Source organism: Kogia breviceps, chromosome 10 (assembly GCF_026419965.1).
Source record: "Kogia breviceps isolate mKogBre1 chromosome 10, mKogBre1 haplotype 1, whole genome shotgun sequence".
Classification (NCBI taxonomy): Eukaryota; Metazoa; Chordata; class Mammalia; order Artiodactyla; family Physeteridae; genus Kogia; species Kogia breviceps.
The window spans coordinates 104,979,507-104,996,330 of record NC_081319.1 but is presented as its reverse complement, the minus strand read 5'-3'; the positions used below and the strand labels follow the sequence as shown (position 1 = coordinate 104,996,330).

General features: G+C 41.9%; 1 protein-coding gene across 4 annotated transcripts in view; it reads left to right on the top strand.

Annotated features, from left to right (window-relative positions):
* The window catches only part of PRP4K (pre-mRNA processing factor kinase PRP4K), a 42,197-nt gene that overhangs the window by 15,370 nt on the left and 10,003 nt on the right, over window positions 1-16,824 (top strand). For all 4 annotated transcript variants that reach the window (XR_010835197.1, XR_010835198.1, XR_009337675.2 and 1 more), the window contains exons 4-11: window positions 5,429-5,584; window positions 6,901-6,982; window positions 8,535-8,745; window positions 11,792-11,865; window positions 13,085-13,175; window positions 13,907-14,054; window positions 15,759-15,896; window positions 16,545-16,698. Coding sequence is in view for 1 of the 4 variants with exons in the window: in XM_059076599.2 (XP_058932582.1) it covers window positions 5,429-5,584; window positions 6,901-6,982; window positions 8,535-8,745; window positions 11,792-11,865; window positions 13,085-13,175; window positions 13,907-14,054; window positions 15,759-15,896; window positions 16,545-16,698 (1,054 nt within the window). In the remaining 3 variants the exon portion in view is untranslated. The remainder of the gene's footprint in view (window positions 1-5,428; window positions 5,585-6,900; window positions 6,983-8,534; window positions 8,746-11,791; window positions 11,866-13,084; window positions 13,176-13,906; window positions 14,055-15,758; window positions 15,897-16,544; window positions 16,699-16,824) is intronic.

Below are 16,824 nucleotides of genomic sequence, written 5' to 3'. Positions count from 1 at the left end.
CTGGGCTTTATATCCTGTTCCCATTGATCTGTGTTTCTGTTTCTGTGCCAGTACCATATTGTCTTGATTACTGTAGCTTTGTAATATAGTCTGATTCCTCCAGCTCTGTTTTTTTCCCTCAAGACTGCTTTGGCTATTCGGGGTCTTTTGTGTCTCCATACAGATCTTAAGACTTTTTGTTCTAGTTCTGTAAAAAGTGCCACTGGTAATTTGATAGGGATTGCATTGAATCTGTAGATTGCTTTGGGTAATATAGTCATTTTCACAATATTGATTCTTCCAGTCCAAGAACCTGGTATATCTCTCCATCTGTTTGTGTCATCTTTGATTTCTTTCATCAGTGTCTTATAGTTTTCTGAGTACAGGTCTTTTATCTCCTTAGGTAGGTTTATTCCTAGGTATTTTATTCTTTTTGTTGCAATGGTGAATGGAATTGTTTCCGTAATTTCTCTTCATTTCGTTGTTAGTGTGTAGGAATGCAAAAGATTTCAGTGCATTAATTTTGTATCCTGCAATTTCACCAGATTCATCGATTAGCTCTAGTAGTTTTCTGGTGGCATCTTTAGGATTCTCTATGTGTAGTATCATGTCATCTGCAGACAGTGACAATTTTACTTCTTCTTTTCCAGTTTGTATTCCTTTTATTTCTTGTTCTTCTCTGATTGCCGTGGCTGGGACTTCCAAAACTATGTTGAATAATAGTGGCGAGAGTGGACATCCTTGTCTTGTTCCTGATCTTAGAGGAAATGCTTTCAGTTTTTCACCATTGAGAATGATGTTTGCTGTGGGTTTGTCATATGTGGACTTTATTATGTTGAGGTTGATTCCCTCTGTGCCCACTTTCTGGAGAGTTTTTATCATAAATGGGTGTTGAATTTTGTCAAAAGCTTTTTCTGCATCTGTTGAGATGATCATATGGTTTTTATTCTTCAGTCTGTTAATATGGTGTACCACATTGATTGATTTGTGTATATTGAAGAATCCTTGCATCCCTGGGATAAATCCCACTTGATGATGGTGTATGATCCTTTTAATGTGTTGTTGGATTCTGTTTGCTAGTATTTTGTTGAGGATTTTTGCATCTATTCATCAGTGATATTGGTCTGTAATTTTCTTTTTTTGTAGTTTCTATGTCTGGTTTTGGTATCAGGGTTTTGGTGGCCTCATAGAATGAGTTTGGGAGTGTTCCTCCCTCTGCAATTTTTTTGGGAGAGTTTGAGAAGGATGGGTATTAGCTCTTCTCTAAATGTTTGATAGAATTCACCTGTGAAGCCATCTGGTCCTGGACTTTTGTTTGTTGGAAGATTTTTAATCACAGTTTCACTTTCATCACTTGTGATTGGTCTGTTCATATTTTGTATTTCTTCCTAGTTCAGTCTTGGAAGGTTATACCTTTCTAAGAATTTGTCTATTTCTTCCAGGTTGTCCATTTTATTGGCACAGAGTTGCTTGTAGAGTTGCTTGTAGTAGTCTCTACTACAAGTAAGTGTAAACTTGTGTAAGTTTAGATTGTTTATTTGAGATTTTTCTTGTTTCTTGAGGTACGCTTGTATTGCTATAAACTTCCCTCTTAGAACTGCTTTTGCTATATCCCATAGATTTTGGATCATCGTGTTTTCATTGTAATTAGTCTCCAGGTATTTTTTGATTTCCTCTTTGATTTCTTCAGTGATCTCTAGGTCATTTAGTAACGTATTGTTTAGCCTCCATGTGTTTGTGTTTTTTACATTTTTTTCCCTGTAATTGATTTCTAATCTCATAGCACTGTGGTCAGAAATGATGCTTGGCGTGATTTCAGTTTTCTTAAATTTACTGAGGTTTGATTTGTGACCCAAGTTGTGATCAGTCCTGGAGAATGTTCCGTGTGCACTTGAGAAGGAAGTGTAATCTGCTGTTTGGGGATGGAATGTCCTTTAAATATCAATTAAATCTATCTGGTCTATTATATCATTTAAAGCTTGTGTTTCCATATTAATTTTCTGTCTGGATGTTCTGTCCATTGGTGTAAGTGAGGTGTTAGTGTCCCCCACTATTATTGTGTTACTGTCAATTTCCTCTTTTATAGCTGTTGACAGTAGCCTTATGTATTGAGGTACCCCTATGTTGGGTGCATGTATATTTATAATTGTTGTTTCAAAGTGATCCCTTGACCATTATGTAGTGTCCTTCCTTGTCTCTTGTAACATTCTTTATTTTAAAGTCTACTTTCTCTGATAGGCGTATTGCTACTCCAGCTTTTGTTTGATTTCCATTTGCATGGAGTATCTTTTTCCATCCCCTCACTTTCAGTCTGTTTGTGTCCCTAGGTCTGAAGTGGGTCTCTTGTAGACAGCATATGTATGGGTCTTGTTTTTGTATCCATTCAGCAAGCATGTGTCTTTTGGTTGGAGCATTTAATCCATTCACGTTTAAGGTAATTGTCTATATTTGTCTTCCTAGTACTGTTTTCTTAATTGTTATGGGTTTGTTTTTGTACCTCCTTTTCCTCTCTTGTGTTTCCCACTTAGAGAAGTTCCTTTAGCATTTGTTGCAGAGCTGGTTTGGTGGTGCTGAATTCTCTTAGCTTTTGCTTGTCTGTAAAGCTTTTGATTTCTCCGTCGAATATGAATGAGATCCTTGCCAGGTAGAGTCATCTTGGTCGTAGGTTCTTCCCTTTCATCACTTTGAATATATCGTGCCACTCCCTTCTGGCTTGTAGAGTTTCTGCTGAGAAATCACCTGTTAACCCTATGGGAGTTCCCTTGTATGTTATTTGTCATTTTTCCCTTGTTGCTTTCAATAATGTTTGTTTCTCCTCGGGTTTATCCTGCCCGGGACTCTGTGCTTCCTGGACTCGGGTGGCTATTTCCTTTCCCATGTTAGGGAAGTTTTTGACTATAATCTCTTCAGATATATTCTAGGGTTCTTTCTCTCTGTCTTCTCCTTCTGGGACCCCTGTAATGCAAATGTTGTTGCGTTTAATGTTATCCCAGAGGTCTCTTAGGCTATCTTCATTTCTTTCCATTCTTTTTTCTTTATTCTGTTCCACAGCGGTGAATTCCACCATTCTTTCTTCCAGGTCACTTATCTGTTGTTCTGCCTCAGTTATTCTGCTATTGATTCCTTCTAGTGTATTTTTCATTTCAGTTATTGTATTGTTCATCTCTGTTTGTTTGTTCTTTTAATTCTTCTAGGCCTTTGTTAAACATTTCTTGCATCTTCTCGATCTTTGCCTCCATTCTTTTTCCGACGTCTTGGATCATCTTCACTATCATTATTCAGAATTCTTTTTCTGGACGGTTGCCTATCTCTACTTCATTTAGTTGTTTTTCTGGGGCTTTATGTTGTTCCTTCATCTGGTACAAAGTCTCTGCCTTTTCATTTTGTCTCTCTTTCTGTGAATGTGTCCTCTCTCATCTTTTATGTTTGTCCTTTTGTTCTACTTTCAGTCTTGAGAAGCTTTCTCAATCTGCCATCTTACCTTTCTGTTGATTTTTTGTTTCTCCCTTCTGCACACACATAATTTTTTAAATTTCCAAGACCTTGTTGGCTGTTTATTTTTTAATAACATTTTACTCTCATTTTATGGAAGTAGCATCTTTATGTCAAAGATGATAATGAGTTTATTTTGTGGAGCTTTTGTTCTTTATAGTTTTCTTCTCTTACCAATATATTGTTTCTACCCAGATTTCGTTTTTTTCTTTTTTGCGGTACGTGGGCCTCCCACTGTGGAGCACAGGCTCCAGATGTGCAGGCTCAGCGGCCACGGCTCACGGGCCCAGCCGCTCCGCGTCATGTGGGATCCTCCCGGACCGGGGCACGAACACCCGTCCCCTGCATCGGCAGGCGGACTCCCAACCACTGCGCCACCAGGGAAGCCCATCTACCCAGATTTCTTTTGCTGCTTGTTTACCTTTTCATTTGAGGACTTTCCTCACTCAGGTGGATCCTTCCTTGCTGCCTGTTCTGATTGATCTGCCTGTCCTCTCCATGAGAGCAGGATCTTAGGTCTCCAGCCAGGGGTGGAACCTGGGCCCCCTGACGTGGAAGTACAGAGTCCTAACCACTGGACCACCAGGAAAGTCACAGATGACCATTGATGTACTTATTTATTTATTTATTTTTCTATTCTGGTTTAGAATGCTAAATGGAAGCTTTCTTCCATTCTGACAACCTGGAACTTGTGGATTGGTGGCGGATTAGCGTATCAGTGACTGTAGATCTTTCCTTTTGGGCTCGAGAGTTTTCCAGAGTCTCCTCATCTGCTGGAGAATAAGACATGGCTGCCAGTAGAGTTCCAGTCCTAAATAATGTGGGTCCCCCCTTAACCCTTCTCTACCCAGTGCAGTGCCCTCCGGTACCGTGGGCCAGTTTTCACAACCACCACTACCTCTGTAAAGTGAATATTGTTTCCGGTGGTAGTGTGGAGAGGGGCGGCCGGTGGCATTCTCCACTGAGTCAGAAAGGGGAATATACCAAGTCAAGCTGTTCCTAAAGGATTTCAACCAATTCTCTTTAGCTTTTCCCTCATACTCCATCCTTCAGAGGGTATGGTATCCGGTATCTCCAGATCTTGAGGCTTTCTGGGGCTTTGTGGCAGGCACTGGCTTGTTTCTTATTTACCTTATATGTCCCTATTGGACTAAGATTTAGATTTGATCTACTACTACTTTTCTGTCCAGTTTGCATGTTTCAAGCTTTTATTGGTATCTGTTGTCACATCTCTTCACTGTCTTTGACTGAAGGTTTTATTTTGTCATTGTTCCTTTTAATGTTACTTTAGTAAACGTTTTAGAAGAAATCTGAGATAAACATGGTCAGATGTGACATGAACAGAGCTACCAGCCCTTCATAGACTCAGTCTTTTCTGTTGGGGGTCCCACAGCACTTTCTGACACAAGCTCCCACCCTCATACTTGAACTCTGGTGTCCCTTTCTGTTTGGTTAACAGGGCATTTATAACAATGTCTGAGGGCCATATTAATTAGATTTAGAGTTTCTGTCACCTTTGTCTTTCCCGTACTTTATTCAGCAGTGATCTTTTAAAAAATCAAGTTTATCGAGACATATTACTTACGTAAAGTAAAATTCACCCTTTTTGTTGTGAAGTTGTGGGTTTCGACAGACGTGTGGTTGCACAGCTGCCCCCATCGAGGTACAGAGCGTTCCCTCCGCCCGACCGTTCCCTCGCGCCCCCTTGTCGTTGGTAAGAAGAGTAGCTGTGGTTTAGTTGTCGTCTATCCGAATCTTATTGATGGTGTGTTAATTTTGTTTTAAAATTGTAACTAACTGTTTTTAAAGACTTGACATCGAGAACGCTTTTGGATTCACAACAGAGCTGAGCTTGTGAAAGGTACAGAGAGTCCCTGTACTACCCCTACGCCCAGCAAACTCACAGCCTCCTCAACTTTCATTGACCTCTAAAATATGTCGTCTTCTCCTCAAACAGGGACAGGGGCCGAAGGAGCAGATCACGCCTGAGAAGGCGCTCTCGGTCACGGGGTGGTCGTAGACGTAGGAGCAGAAGCAAAGTAAAGGAAGATAAATTTAAAGGAAGTCTTTCTGAAGGCATGAAAGTTGAGCAGGAATCCTCATCTGATGATAAGTAAGAACGGAACTTTCCTATAATTTCCTTTTTCCAAATCAGAGAAACACTGTTTGACTAGGAAATCTTTAATTTCCATTTGAATATTTTAAGCAAATACATTAATTTGACCCTGAATTTAAGTTCATCTTCTGTGCAGGTTTTATAGGTTATGTGACAGAGATCATGGCTGTCTGAGTTTTGCTTTGGCTGGAGTGCATATGGGCCTCACTTTACCACGAGCTTTGCTTCTGTATTTTCATTAGGAACCATAGAGGTACCCTGCCAGTCTCGGTTACCGGTTTTGGTGGGGGGATTTTTATACGAAGTTCAGACTTTCCGTTTTGTGTAGACGACACACACTTGCTATGCCTGTTACAGTGTGGAAAGTGCAGAAATATTCGGTGCCTAATAAAATAGTGGGGAAATTTTTTTAATGCAAATTTCATTGTCTAAGTGGCACGTCTCAAAAATAAATGAGACAAATTTAGAGCAGTGGTTCTCAGCGGGGGGAGATTTGCCTCCCAGCGATGTCTGAAGACCTGTTTAGTTGTCATCTACTAGCGGGAGGCCAGGGACACTGTTCTGCATCCTCCAGTGCATAGGGTACGCCCCACCACACAGAACTGTCCTAATGTCAGCAGCGCGTGAGCTGGGGAGCCCTGGTTGGAGCAGGAGATAAGTTGAGTGGAGGGAAAGTGTCCTACACAGACCTGGTACCTGCAGAGTGCAGGTCGCTTACACCTGTGCAGTGAGCATCCAGCAGGTCGTAGAAAGGGCTGCCCTAGCAGGGATCGTGAAGAGTGCGGGGTTCTTGGGGGCACCGTGTGAACCGGGCAGGCGCAGTGTTTGGAGGTGGAGCCACTTTCCCTTCAGACTGTATGCAGATGTCTACCTGTGCATTTTGCACGGGGAAAGGATCTATAGCTTTCAAAGGCTTCTGTGACCCAGAAAAGGTAGCAGTTTACTTGTGTGTCCCAGCCCCACCTCTTGTTGTATAGGTGTGAAGACGAGGGCTGCAGAGATGAAATGACTTTACTACAAGGCACAGCTAGTGATGACTTTTGAACTTAGGCATCTTTCTTTTGTTCCCAGTCTTTGTGCTGTGAAACAGATGAGGAGGAAAATGAGACAGAGAAGGTTAAATTGCTTGCCAGGATTCCAAACCAGGATAGTTTAAAAGCAAGGATAGAGCCACTCTAAGATTTTTGCTCAAATGTACTGATGGTCCTACATTTTCCAGCTTTTATTTTTTTTAATGTATAAACGTAATGCTTTTGGAGTCTCTAAGTATGTTTGAAGTTAATTACACGGATGTGTGTGTAATTTTTTCTAAGCCTTGAAGACTTTGATGTTGAGGAGGAAGATGAAGAAGCCTTGATAGAACAGAGAAGAATACAAAGGCAGGCCATTGTTCAGGTACGTGGTTTCGATAACATTTTGATCAACTCTCCTCCACCACTATTTTAACAAAATTAAGGGTTTTTACTTTGACAGTGCAGCGACAGTAGTAGCAATTGAATAGGTCTTGAAAGGAAGGTGGTTCCTTAAAAGAATTGAAATAGTTAATCTTTTTTGTTACACATGGGATTCTGATATAAACGTCTTTTATAAGACAAGATTTGGAGTTTGCTTTCTTTTTTTTTTCTTTAAGTTGATGAACAAGAAAACCCTCATAAGTGAGTATAAATTGGAGGAATTTCCTTTAGCTCAAACTTATAAACAGCCCGTTAATATGTGGAAAAGATTTTTTTTTTTTTTTTTTTTTTTTTTTTTTTTTTTTGCGGTACGCGGGCCTCTCACTGCTGTGGCCTCTCCCGTTGCGGAGCACAGGCTCCGGACGCGCAGGCTCAGCGGCCACGGCTCACGGGCCCAGCCGCTCCGCGGCACGTGGGATCCTCCCGGACCGGGGCACGAACCCGCGTCCCCTGCATCGGCAGGCGGGCTCCCAACCACTGAGCCACCAGGGAAGCCCGAAAAGATTTTTTAATGCCTAGTAAAATGGCACATTTTCTACTGCAGGTGTGAATGTTTACTTGGAACATCTCAATAATTGTAAGACTCCTTGAGAGCCGAGCAGTGCAGGGATTGGATGGGAAAGGGTGTCAGACTCAGGCCTGATGGTGAGGTGAGCTGCCTGGGGAGGCTGCCGCTTCCCCCTGCCATCCGGAGCCGAGGCCTGGCCTCTCCAACCGTGGAGGATGGCGGTCCCTGTAAAGCGCCTTCTCTCACCATCATGTGAGAGAAGGGGTGAGCGATGGAGCTGAGAGGAAGAATTCTGGAAGATATGAAACATGCTTGGGTGCTGTTAGGAGGACAGCGGACAAGGAAAGGACAGCCGTAGCAGCTTGTGTAAACAGAGAGAGCAACCGCGGCATTTCAGAGTGAGGGAAAGAATGTGAATCACCCGAGTACGTAGGGCATAACTAGAATTCCAGAGGAAACTTACCTTTGCGGGGCACTGATGAAACTGTTATTAAATTGATATCCTAAAGACTTGGTTGAATCTTTTTTTGTTCTTACCCAGGTCCACAATCCCTTATCTCCAACCTTTGGGGCCAGATGTGCTTCAGAACTCAGAAATATGTGAATTTTAGAAAGGTAATATGGTGCATATACGTGTATCTTCCTTTGCCCCATCCATGGGGTCTAGCACAGCACCCCGTTATCAGCCGCTAGGAGCGTTGTGCAGTGAGTGAGGCGTACCACGTCCGCACTGGGGAAGCTGAGAGTGTTCAGGACGTCACGTCTCTGCAGCGCAGGTCTCGCCACCTAACGAATGTGCACCAAACGCAGAAAAGTTCTCAGGGTTTCGTGGATTTGGAATTATATATAAGGGATTGTGGATCTAATTCAGTTAAGACTTCAATACCTTTAAAACTTTTTTAGCATTACTTGACACTTCACTTTTCAGTTCAGGCCCTCTAAGCACCAGATGTTGTGACAGTAATACTCTGTGTCGTTACCGCAGAAATACAAATACCTTGCCGAGGACAGCAACATGTCCGTGCCGTCTGAGCCCAGCAGCCCCCAGAGCAGCACTCGCACCCGCTCTCCCTCTCCTGAGGACATTCTGGAAAGGGTAGCTGCCGACGTCAAGGAGTATGAACGGGAGAATGTTGATACGTTTGAGGCGTCAGTCAAAGCCAAGCATAATCTCATGACAGTCGAACAGAATAATGGTGAGTCAGGTACAGTTTTGTTTCGAGCATGCTTTCCTCTGAATTTGCAGCCCTGCTACCTCATAAGGAGAGAGGTTACGTGGGGATGGAAGGGGGACTGGGAATGCTGCTTCTGCAAACTGCACAGGACGGCAGGGTCCTGAGCACCTCAGTGACTGTTCCCTGTAAGCATGACCCGAGAGCCGCCCCGAACCCCACGTGTGTTCAACACCTTCGGCTTGGCTTGCTAGGCTCTCTGTTTTCAGGCGAATCCCAGCCATGATTTGATTTCATCTGGGAATAAATACTTCAGTTTGTATCTGCTAGATAAGGACCTTTTAAAAAACATTACTTACACTTGATAAAGTTGATAATTTTAAAATATCTGATGTCTAAAGTTGGTTGGTTTGAGTCAAAATCCAAATAAGATACACATTATGTTTGGGGTATACATCTCTGAAGTCTCTTTTTTTAATGGTTTTCTCATTGTGGTGTGGTCTGTCCCCCGCCCCCCAACGCCCCCCTTTACTTGTGAAAGTGCTAGAGCCTGTGTCCTGTGGGCTTTGCTACCCCGATTTTGTCTGGCCACATTCTTGTGTCATTGATTTCCTCTCTTCTCCGTATTTCTTGAAAACTAGTAGTTAGTGTTAGAGACTTGAATAGGTGTCGGTTTAATTCTTTTTGGCAAGAATGCTTCATTGACTGGCGGTATGTACTTTTATATCACATCTGGTGGCCCGTAAGGTGTGGTGTGGCTGTCCTGTTTTTCTTGGCGCCGAGGTTGTGTGTTAGGTGAGACATTCCACTGACGTTTCTGTTCAGCTGCTCGCCTCACGCTTTTAGCAGCCGTTGATGGTCCCTGCTTGGATCCATTATTTCACTGGAGGCCGCAGCGTTTCCAAAGTGGTGATTTGTAAAATCTCTGTCATTCCTTTTGAATTATTAGTTCTAATTCTGTAAAAGAAGAGGTTTCCATTCTTTGGTTACCCCAAAATATAGTTTGCACGGGAAAGGCAGGTTAAATGCTTGATTATTTTCGCTTATTGACCAGTTTTTAGCATAGCTTAGAGTTGGTGCCCTAGCAACCTCCAGAGGTGACCAGTGAGATTTTGGTTATTTTGTTGGGTTTTTATTATTTGGTGTCATTATGCTCTTGTGTTTGGATCCACTGCTGCCGTTTTTCTTTTTGAAGCTTAGATTGTGCTCTCTTCACCCGAGGAGGGAACCCCTTTTAAATGGGTTTCTGGTGTCTTTTTGAGGCAAACCCTGCAGTATTTATTTAACATGGCTGTTTTACTTTCTGGGACAGGGGCTTTCTGTAAAATATCCAATATTTTAGGCTTTTGTAATTAGTGTAGACTTTTTTCCCTCTGTTCCAGCTACTGAGCTCTGCTCTCGTGGTGCAGAGCGCCTGGGCCGGCCCAGGCCGATGAGCGTGGCCGCACTCCCAGAGCGCCCGATGGGCTGAAGGTCCCGTGGTGTGTTCCCGTGTCAGGGCCACACAGGAACAAGCAAGGGGCCAAATTCGGCCCAATCTGTAGTTTGCTGGCTCCTGTTCCAAGGCAGTAAGACATCATAGGCTCACCTTGTGTGTATCTTGCCCCAGAGCAGAATCAGTTATTATTCCAGGGATCCTTGGCTCCACTTAGTAGGAGATGCCGCTTGGAGACTACAGGGCACTTCGGGATGCCCGTTACTGATGGGCCTTTTCAGTGGAGCAAACTAGGAAATACATACATTTTTGGAAAGGAGGAGTTCATACTGATTTGCCAATTCAAATTCCAGACTACAGGATTTGTATTAACTTTCTCGACTTTGTATTTCTCTCTTTTACAGTAGAAAACCTTGGTTCCTAATAAACACAGTTACTTAGGTTATTTTGAAACTTCCGTACATGGAGTTATCACTGCGATTGTCAGTATTAAATGTACTGAAGGCAGTTTGAAAACGTAATGGTTTTGTCCTTAGGATATATTTCAAGATGTTTACAAACCTGTGTTTTCTAAGTTTTTTGAAATAGTTCTCCTCTGTACAGTTATACCACCAGTTTGATTTGGTTTAGGCTTATTTTCATTTGCTTTTGATTTTTAGGAATATTTTGGGTTTTTAAAAAATCATTAAAACATCTTTCATATATGCATGTGTTTATGTTCTGTCTACACATGCACACAAAAAATTATACATACTCATCTGTATGAAATGGCCGTCATTCCTGTTTACAGCTGCATCGTACTCCAGTGTGATGAGTGTGCCATAGTTTAGTCAGTTAGTCTTCTAATGGTAGGTGTTTGGCTGTTGATTGGCGCATTAACGATAATGGCGTTGTGCATTAAGTCGTTTTTTTCTGCTTGTTACTGTGTCTTTGGAATGGTTTCTTAGAAGTGGGATTTCTGGGTCTGATTGAATATGTCATTTTGCTATATACTTCCAGATTCCCCTCTGTAAAGGTTATACAGCTTTGCCATACCACAGGCAATGTCTGAGGGCTTTTAATCCAGGGCCTTGTTAACAGAATGTTGTCATACTTTCAGATTTTTCGCCAGTCTCATAGGATGGTATTTCATTGTGATTTTAATTTGCGTTTGAGATGTGAGCATATGAGATCGGGCGTGTGTTCATATGATTAAAGCTGTTGCATTCTTTTCTTCTAGGAGCTCCTTACATTTTTTTGCCCAGTGTTTTAATGGGGTCATTAGGCGTTTTAGGAGAGAAATAACGTAGATCTGTGTTCATAGTGCAGGGTGCTAACCTTCTGAGAGAAATTGCAGTTTAAAGAGGAGCTTCCCTTGTAATATCTAATCGTTGCTTAGTTATTAGCATATTCAACGTTAGTGGAAGTATCGATTTTAGGTCTTTCAACTTTCTGAAGTGCATTCTCAGTAGAAAGTGGATAGCTTTATATGTCTTAGTGTTACAAAGTGATTTTAAGTTGGTTATTGGTGAAAAATGGATGTGCGAGAGGGGAAAAAAAGTTTGAATTGCTGTTAGTGATTTTCCATTGATTTATAATTTGTGTTTCAATGTGTATCTCTTCATTTTTCAAATATTAATGCTAATTTCCATTAAGGTTCATCTCAGAAGAAGCTGTTGGCACCCGATATGTTTACAGAATCTGATGATATGTTTGCTGCATATTTTGACGTGAGTAATTTTAAGTCATAAAAACACAACTGTTAATCAGGAAAGGGCATATGTAACAAGTACGTATCTCCGCGGTGTGTGCGTGTGTAGAGAGAAGGATAAAGCAAACCAGTGCTAACGTTTGGACAGAGTCTGCGTGAAGTGTATCTAGAATCTCTTTATACTCGTCTGGCAACTTTTCTCTGTCTGAAATTAAATCAAATTTTAAAACAAGTACAGCAGAACAATCTGAGGGCTTCATAAAAGTTAAATACCAAATGACTTAAATGTGTAGTTATTTTCTTTTTAAACAACTTGCTTCTTGGATTTACAAGCCTCTGTGTATGTGTGCTATAGTTAGGGGAGACCAGGTGATGTCAGTGATTTTCAAGCCTAGAGTCCACTTTGGGCCTCTACGTTGTAGGCGACTGGGAACTTAAGGATTTGGAGCCTAATAGAAGTCATGGAAGCGTTGGAAATGTCACAAGGAGTGGGTTAAGAAATTTTGTACCTTTAGCCATTTTATCAGTGGTTTTTCTTGAAAAGATTTTCTTGAAAAATGGTCTCAAGAGTAGCAGACCATTTCCATCATAAATTTAAAAGAACATGAGAGATACAGAGGCTTTGGTGAAGGGAGGTGGAGGGAGATTAAAAATGGACAAGGATAAGCACTAATGTCCTGACCCTGAAGGTACCGCTGGTTGGCTTAAGTAACGAGTCCCGTGTGCTGTGTGCTGCCCCAGGAACACTCGAAAAAGAAAAAGACGGGTAAAGAAAGGGCGGAAGGATTTCGAGCCAGTTAACGTGTTGGCACCCGTCACCCACCTGGATGATGTTGAAGGGCTTTCTGGGAGTCACGGGGAGAGTGCGGTGTGAGCGGTGTGTGGAGAAGACTCTTCAGACGTTCCAGATGTTCTTAAACTCATCGTCTAGCACAGCCAGTGACATTTCATCCGTAGATGGGAGGAGACAGGGAGGGGGTGTTACGTGACTAGGGCAGTAAAAGAAATGTGAAGATAAACTTGTTATTTTTTTTCTTGAGCATTATTGTGATACCGAGACTTAGATAATCATGTTTCTGCTGTGTTGCATTTACGTAAGTCATAGTAAGAATTTATTGAAGTTGGCATAAAATGTTATCAAATTTTAGCTGGTTCTGCCTGTTTTTCTTTTAAAGGAAGTGCTTTAAATGTCCGCCTGTTCGGTGACTAAATAGCTTACGTTGCTGCCTTAATTTCAGAGTGCGCGTCTGCGGGCTGCTGGCATCGGAAAAGATTTCAAAGAGAATCCCAACCTCAGGGATAACTGGACTGATGCAGAAGGCTATTATCGTAAGTTCGCAGTTTTGTTTTGTTTTAACTTTTTATTTTCTGTTGGAGTCTGGTTGTTAACAATGTGATGGTTTCAGGTGTATGGCGGAGTGACTCAGTTATACATGTATCTATTCTTTTTCAGTACAGCTCTTATTAATTGTAGAGTCCATTGTGACATCTTTTAAAAAGTATGTGGCCTGATGCCTTCGCACTTGGGAGGACTCTGAAAGTCACATCACGGTGCCATCCCTTCAAAAGGGTAAAAGGGTGGCACACCTAGCAGCTTCATGAACCCATGTCACAGCCCAGAAGCGTCACGAATTGAAGTGAGGTGAAGACTTGATGAGCAGCTTGAATCTATTCGAAGTCATTTTCAGCCATGAGATCGTCCTCCAGAGGGAAGGGGGGGTGCCAGTCGTGCAGACTACAGTTGCAAACCCTGCAGTGAGCACAGTTCTTCCCTTCTCAGTGCTAGGGTGGCCAGCAGTTGCTAGGAGAGCAGAAAGTCTTCCTGCAGCGGTAGAGGCAGCCGGCAACTCTAACCACGTTACGCGAGAGGGTCACGGTGGGGGCGCGGCCTGGAGTCTCCGTGGCGTCCAGGAAGCCACGCACACAGCAGAGATTTGACACAGTTTTTAAGTGACTGCACTGTGTACCCTACTTTTCCACGTTTATGATGTGTATCTCACAGTTTTGTTCCGTCATCTGTGTTATGGTCAGAATTCTAATCTTTTAGCTTACCTTTTTAGGTGTGAACATAGGTGAAGTCCTGGATAAGCGTTATAACGTGTATGGCTACACGGGTCAAGGCGTGTTCAGTAACGTGGTCCGAGCCAGGGATAATGCGAGGGCCAACCAGGAGGTGGCCGTGAAGATCATTAGGAACAACGAGCTCATGTAAGTTCAGGAGGCAGAGCAGAACCTTCACCAGCACGGGTGTTCACAGATAAGCCTGTTTTCAAATAGGGACCACTGTCGTTGTAGGACAGGTATTGGGCTTATGAAACGACAGAGCAGGTCTGGGTACTTAATTGATAGTCACGTGTTGTTCTGTGTGAAGCACTGGAACCGTAGGCTGGTTGTATTTAATTCATTTCAGTGCATTTCAGCACTTGCTTTGTGCACTGACGTCAGCTCAGACTCCTTCCACCCACCGCTTGTCTTACCACCATCCTTGGCTGTGAATAGCTTAAACTCGAGACGAAAGGTGAGAAATCAAAAGGTCCGATTGATTAGCTGTCACTGAGCATATGGCGGCCTGCAAAAGGTGTAAAGTCAGATAGTTCTGGGAATTATTTGTATCTTTGTCTGTTGCCTCCTCTCTTTATGAGCAAGGAGGTAATTGCCATACCCGTGTGCTTTAACGCTTAATCTATGCCACACACTGAGCCGGCGTCACGGTCGACTTGGCGCTGGTTTGGAAACACGCGAAAGGAGTGTTTAGGTTTATACTGAAGTCTTAGGTCGCCTGTAGGCATAGAAAGTTTGTTTCATGGGAGTCCCCAGCTTCTGCATTAGAGACTCTGATTTTAAAATGTAGGCTATTGACATATTATGACTAGAATTTCAGAGGATAATATTTGCATCAAGACATCTTGAGATAAAATGTGCAAGATTGATTTCCGTTCAAGCAAGGTGGGTTTATTCCTCGATGTTTCTCCTTTGTTCATTGATTATTTTGGAAATTAACTCCATGAAAACAGTATTTGGCTAAGAGTAAAGTATTGTGTGAATGATACAGAGACTTGTGTTCCTCAATAGTTCTATTATTAGCATGTAAAAAAAAAACAGACTAAACACATCACTAAATAAATACATATTATGTAGTTTTCCTAAATTCTTTTTTTTTTTTAAATTGGGGTATAGTTGTTTTACAATGTTGTGTTAGTTTCTCCTGCACAGCAAAGTGGAGTTCCCTGTGCTATACAGCAGGTTCTCAATAGTTATCTGTTTTATACATAGTAGGGCATATATGTCAATACCAGCCTCCCTATTCATCCCACCCCGGCTTTCCCCCCGGGTGTCCATACGTTTGTTCTCTACATCTGTGTCTCTGTTTCTGCCTTGCAGACCGGTTCATCTGTACCATTTTTCTAGATTCCACATATATGTGTTAACATATGATATTTGTTTTTCTCTTTCTGACTTGCTTCACTCTGTATGACAGTCTCTGGGTTCATCCACATCTCTACAAATAACTCAATTTCGTTTCTTTTTATGGATGAGTAATGCTCTATTGTATATATGTGCCACATCTTCTGTATCCATTCATCTGTCACTGGACATTTAGGTTGCTTCCATGACCTGGCTATTGTAAATGGTGCTGCAGTGAACATTGGAGTGCATGTGTCCTTTTGAATTATGCTTTTCTCAGGGTATATGCCCAGTAGTGGGATTGCTGGGTCATAATGGTAGGTTCTATTTTTAGTTTTTTAAGGAACCTCCGTACTGTTTTCCATAACGGCTGTATCAATTTACATTCCCACCAACAGTGCAAGAGGGTTCCCTTTTCTCCACACCCTCTCCAGCATTTGTTGTTTGTGTAGTTTTCCTAAATTCTTGATGTATCCAATTTTGACCTAATTTTCTTTTTCATTTCAGGCAAAAAACTGGTTTAAAAGAATTAGAATTCTTGAAAAAACTGAACGATGCTGATCCTGATGACAAATTTCATTGTTTGCGACTCTTCAGACACTTTTATCACAAACAGCATCTCTGCCTCGTGTTTGAGCCTCTGAGGTACAGTGTCAAAACCTGTACATTACCCTGAAAACTCAGCTTCTTCACCTTTGCCAGCCTCAGTTCAGATAAATGCCGTGATAAATTTTCTGGGTATTTGATGTGTTTTTTCCAGTTGGCTCTGGGTTTTGTTTTTTAACTATCGGTGAGGAGCTAGCTTCTTGACAGTTGTTAATGTGTAAACAGTGATTGGCTGTGTACTGTGTGTCACACGCTCACCTCCTGTGGCCTTCAGCTCAGCAGAGAGTTCTCTGAAAATTAAATACTTCAAGAAAGGATTAAGCCACAGTGAAAAGCTGGGAATAGTGGAGTTAGGAATATGACGTCCACCTTCAAAACTGTGGCTTCATGTTTATGTTTTCAAGCGGAAGCCCATTCCAAATCAGTAGGAATTTTAGCACTGCATACCTTCCCTTCTCTTCATTTTGAAAATTGTGTTGTGTACACAGTTTCATGCGCTCCCATTTCAATGTAGGATAATTTATCAAACGTTTGGGCCACGGGAGGGGGTTCTTGAACAGAGTGTTTTCATTGTAATTCATGCTTTGAACTTGATTTTACTTTATGCTTGAAAATGGTTTTGCCTTTCTTAATTTCCATTTTGCATTTTAACCCCTAATTTTATTTGTTTTTTTTCTTTCCTAAAAGTATGAATTTACGAGAGGTGTTAAAAAAATATGGTAAGGATGTTGGCCTTCATATTAAGGCTGTACGATCCTATAGTCAGCAGTTGTTCTTGGCACTAAAACTCCTTAAAAGATGCAATATCCTCCATGCAGATATCAAGCCAGACAATATCTTGGTAAGTCAAACGATCAGGCTACCTTGTACATCCATATAACTTCTACTATAATATGATTACCACTGGGTTCTAGAAATGACATCTTTGAAGAATAATTTAGTGCATTACCCGTTACAAATCACTTTA